Source organism: Pseudoliparis swirei, chromosome 23 (assembly GCF_029220125.1).
Source record: "Pseudoliparis swirei isolate HS2019 ecotype Mariana Trench chromosome 23, NWPU_hadal_v1, whole genome shotgun sequence".
Lineage (NCBI taxonomy): Eukaryota > Metazoa > Chordata > Actinopteri > Perciformes > Liparidae > Pseudoliparis > Pseudoliparis swirei.
The window spans coordinates 9,159,252-9,162,353 of record NC_079410.1 but is presented as its reverse complement, the minus strand read 5'-3'; the positions used below and the strand labels follow the sequence as shown (position 1 = coordinate 9,162,353).

Here is a 3,102-nt window from a genome sequence, read left to right as displayed (position 1 = left end):
TTAGCATTAGAGGTACACAAGTTATCCCTGACACCTGTCTTCTCTCGCATTCCGCCACATTTTCTTGTGGGACCAAATCTTATTTACTCGCACTATTCCAGCTAATTGGGTGTGGGACACAAATAGTTTGGCCGGTGTGGTGTATCTCAACTGATCATCATATTCTGTGCTCAAAGGGCCTTGCAATTGATTTTGAAAGAGATGAAGTTTCAGAATGTTTGGAACAAATTAATGAAAATTATGTATCACTCCCTCCAGGAATTACACACCACCATCATTCTTGTGTTCCTGATAGATTTATTGGATGCAGGTGCACTTCAATCAACCTCCGTCACCATCCACTTTCACAATCCATCGAACTGTACAAATACATTTAACAAAAGGTTGGCGTTGACATTACGTAAAAAAATGAACACAAAACATAAAGAACGTACCTCACTGGCTGCACACAACCACGAGGGAAACTTTTTAAATACTTATGATTCGCTTACTTACACTTCTTAGAAACTAGCTACAACCACATGTTTCTTTGAGATGGTTGCAACCAAATGTGTCCCAGAGCAACATAGGACACAAATAGTTCCCATTAAATGCAAAATAAAACAAACCAAAATTAAACAAAACGAGTCGTAGCCTACAAATAATAATATACAACCAAACTTATTATAAATGACAAATAATATTTATGGCAGTTAATTTATGAGTGAGAGAATGTAGCACAATAACTCCTCAATAGTATCTAACAAAGGTAAAAGGAAAATAACCATATATGCTGTTTATATTTGTAATTGGGATGAAGTAAATATCAGAATATTTTGAAAAAATAGTTTGTGTTGAATTTAAAATACACCACACAAGGGTTATTGTTTTAACTGCATTTCTGTATGTATTTTAATGATACCGTTTTTAGTTAGTTTAACATATTTTATTTCCAAAGAAAAAAGTAATGAAGCATATAAGTGTGAACAGTTTTCACAGATTCAAATGTGGTTGAATCCTCCTCAACTTCATCAGACCATGGTGTCTAAGAAGGTGTGAAACCAATTACATGCTGATTAGTGGATGATTAGACTCAGGTGTGCAGGGCTGCTTTGATGAGGCTGATTGTCTGAATATAAAGTAAGACATGTTCACTACTCAGAGTATTGTGCTGCTTAGTGGGTCAGGCAGGAAGACAGTTTACAGTCTGAACCAGTTTGCTGTTCTTCAGTGCTATGAAGACCTCATGTTTTTCAGTTCTCCTCCTGGTTGGACTGTGTTTCAGGTCATATTCTGCTTTTCCTCCCAAAGGTTACGCTCAACATGTTTCAATTCAACGTCCTCAGTTCACAAGGAGCTCCCAACACACTCTGCAAGCAAAGGATCCATCTGAGGAACCAGAGCAGGTGAATACTGTCCGAGTGACCTGCCATCCAGACTCATTGGAGATTATTATCCAAGCTGACATGTTTGAAGTTGGAGCTCCTGTCAATGGTGATGAATTACGCCTTGGAGTGGAGCTCAATGACTACTGTAGAGCTACAATATTTTCAGGAGATGAGTACAGAATCCTTGTTAAACTCGTGGACTGCGGCACCAAACAAAAGGTAATGATTCATTTATTTCTATTAAATTATTTCAAACTATACTAGTTTTAAATGCAACTACTCTCCACAGATGACTGGAGACGCACTGGTCTACACAAACGTGCTCGTATACTCTCCTGTGGCCTCTCCAGATGGGGTGGTTCGAATGGATGAGGCTGTAATTCCAATTGAATGTCAATATGAAAGGTTTGTCTTTAAGACATCTCTTTAAAGCACTCTGAACTCAGTCTGACCTCTTTCTTAAATGTTTTTCTGTTTCTTAGGAAGTACAGTTTGTCCAGTTCTTCTCTCATGCCCACCTGGATCCCCTTCATGTCTAAACAAGCTGCAGAAGAAACTTTGGAGTTTGACTTGAGCATTATGACTAGTAGGGTTCCTCTTTTCTAATGTATGGATTTATTTTCATCACTATATATATATATGTTTTTATTTTTGTTCAGACGACTGGCGTCATCGAAGAGGCTCTAACGTGTTTTACCTCAGCGAGCCCATCGGCATCGAAGCCTCAGTCCGAGTTGGACATCACACGGGGCTCCGAGTGTTTGTGAGCAGCTGTGTGGCGACACTTTCCCCAGATGTATCCTCTGAGCCGAGATACGTCTTTGTTGAAAATGGGTAAGCACTTGGAAGATTACTGCATGTGTGAAGCCTTTTATGGCTCCAGAGAACGCCGTGTGAAGGCGGATCAAGTGATGTCAGTTGGGTCTGAAGACTACAAATTAGAAAATAAATGTTGGTATTTAAGGGACATTTAGCCGCTACTGGAAGAACGGACTAAATTCTCCTTTCTCTTCCCAGGTGCCTGGTTGACTCTGAGCTTCCAGGTTCTAGGTCACGCTTATTTTCCAGGACACAGGATGACAAGCTCCACTTGACCATTGATGCCTTTAAATTTCATAATGAGGACAGAGAAGAAGTGAGGCTCTACTTTACATGCATATACTTGATCACATTAGATTGTTTTCCTACATTTAATTTTTTCCTCTCACAGCTCTACATCACATGTCACCTGAATGCTGTTCCAGTAAATGATGCAGAGGCACCAAATAAGGCGTGCAGTCTTATAAATGGAAGGTAAGAGATCAGCCCGACATGTGAATCAAAGTAAAATGCAGAGTAAATGAGGGTGCGTGTGAATATTTCATTGCTTTTCAGATGGAGGTCAGCTGATGGTAATGACTATTTATGTGGCTCTTGTCAAAGTCACGATAAGCCGAGCAGCCCTGGCAAGTTTGGTCCTCGTAGGTTTGAGAAGCCACAAGAACCTGAACTGTTTTGGAGTAGACAGAGAACCAATACAGGTTGGGTTCCTTATATGAACGTGCATGATTGGGGAAAATACAATGCTAGGCCTCACACATGGTTTTGAACTTTTAATTCTTTAGTGTGGGAAAAGGCGGCACGAGTGGGTCCGATGATTGTCTTGCCAGCCAAGCAGACCAGTGGGCCAGTACCTGTGGCGGAGCTTCCTCGTCTGAATAAATTAAGCAGACCTTCACTGTTTGGCAGCCAGTGA

General features: G+C 40.5%; 1 protein-coding gene across 1 annotated transcript; it reads left to right on the top strand.

Moving 5' to 3' along the window:
- The first annotated feature begins 1,214 nt into the window (after window positions 1-1,214).
- Window positions 1,215-3,102, top strand: LOC130188982 (zona pellucida sperm-binding protein 3-like). The gene is made up of 8 exons (XM_056407581.1): window positions 1,215-1,586; window positions 1,657-1,772; window positions 1,850-1,953; window positions 2,027-2,201; window positions 2,385-2,502; window positions 2,578-2,660; window positions 2,742-2,887; window positions 2,972-3,102. Exons 1-8 carry the CDS (start codon window positions 1,215-1,217, stop codon window positions 3,100-3,102), a joined length of 1,245 nt encoding a protein of 414 aa, XP_056263556.1.

Excerpts from the sequence above, each read along its gene's own strand:
- LOC130188982 (XM_056407581.1), top strand. The coding sequence starts at position 1,215 with ATGAAGACCTCATGTTTTTCAGTTCTCCTCCTGGTTGGACTGTGTTTC. Across the intron at positions 1,773-1,849 it reads ATTGAATGTCAATATGAAAG|GAAGTACAGTTTGTCCAGTT; the intron begins GTTTGTCTTTAA and ends TCTGTTTCTTAG. Across the intron at positions 2,888-2,971 it reads TAGACAGAGAACCAATACAG|TGTGGGAAAAGGCGGCACGA; the intron begins GTTGGGTTCCTT and ends TTAATTCTTTAG.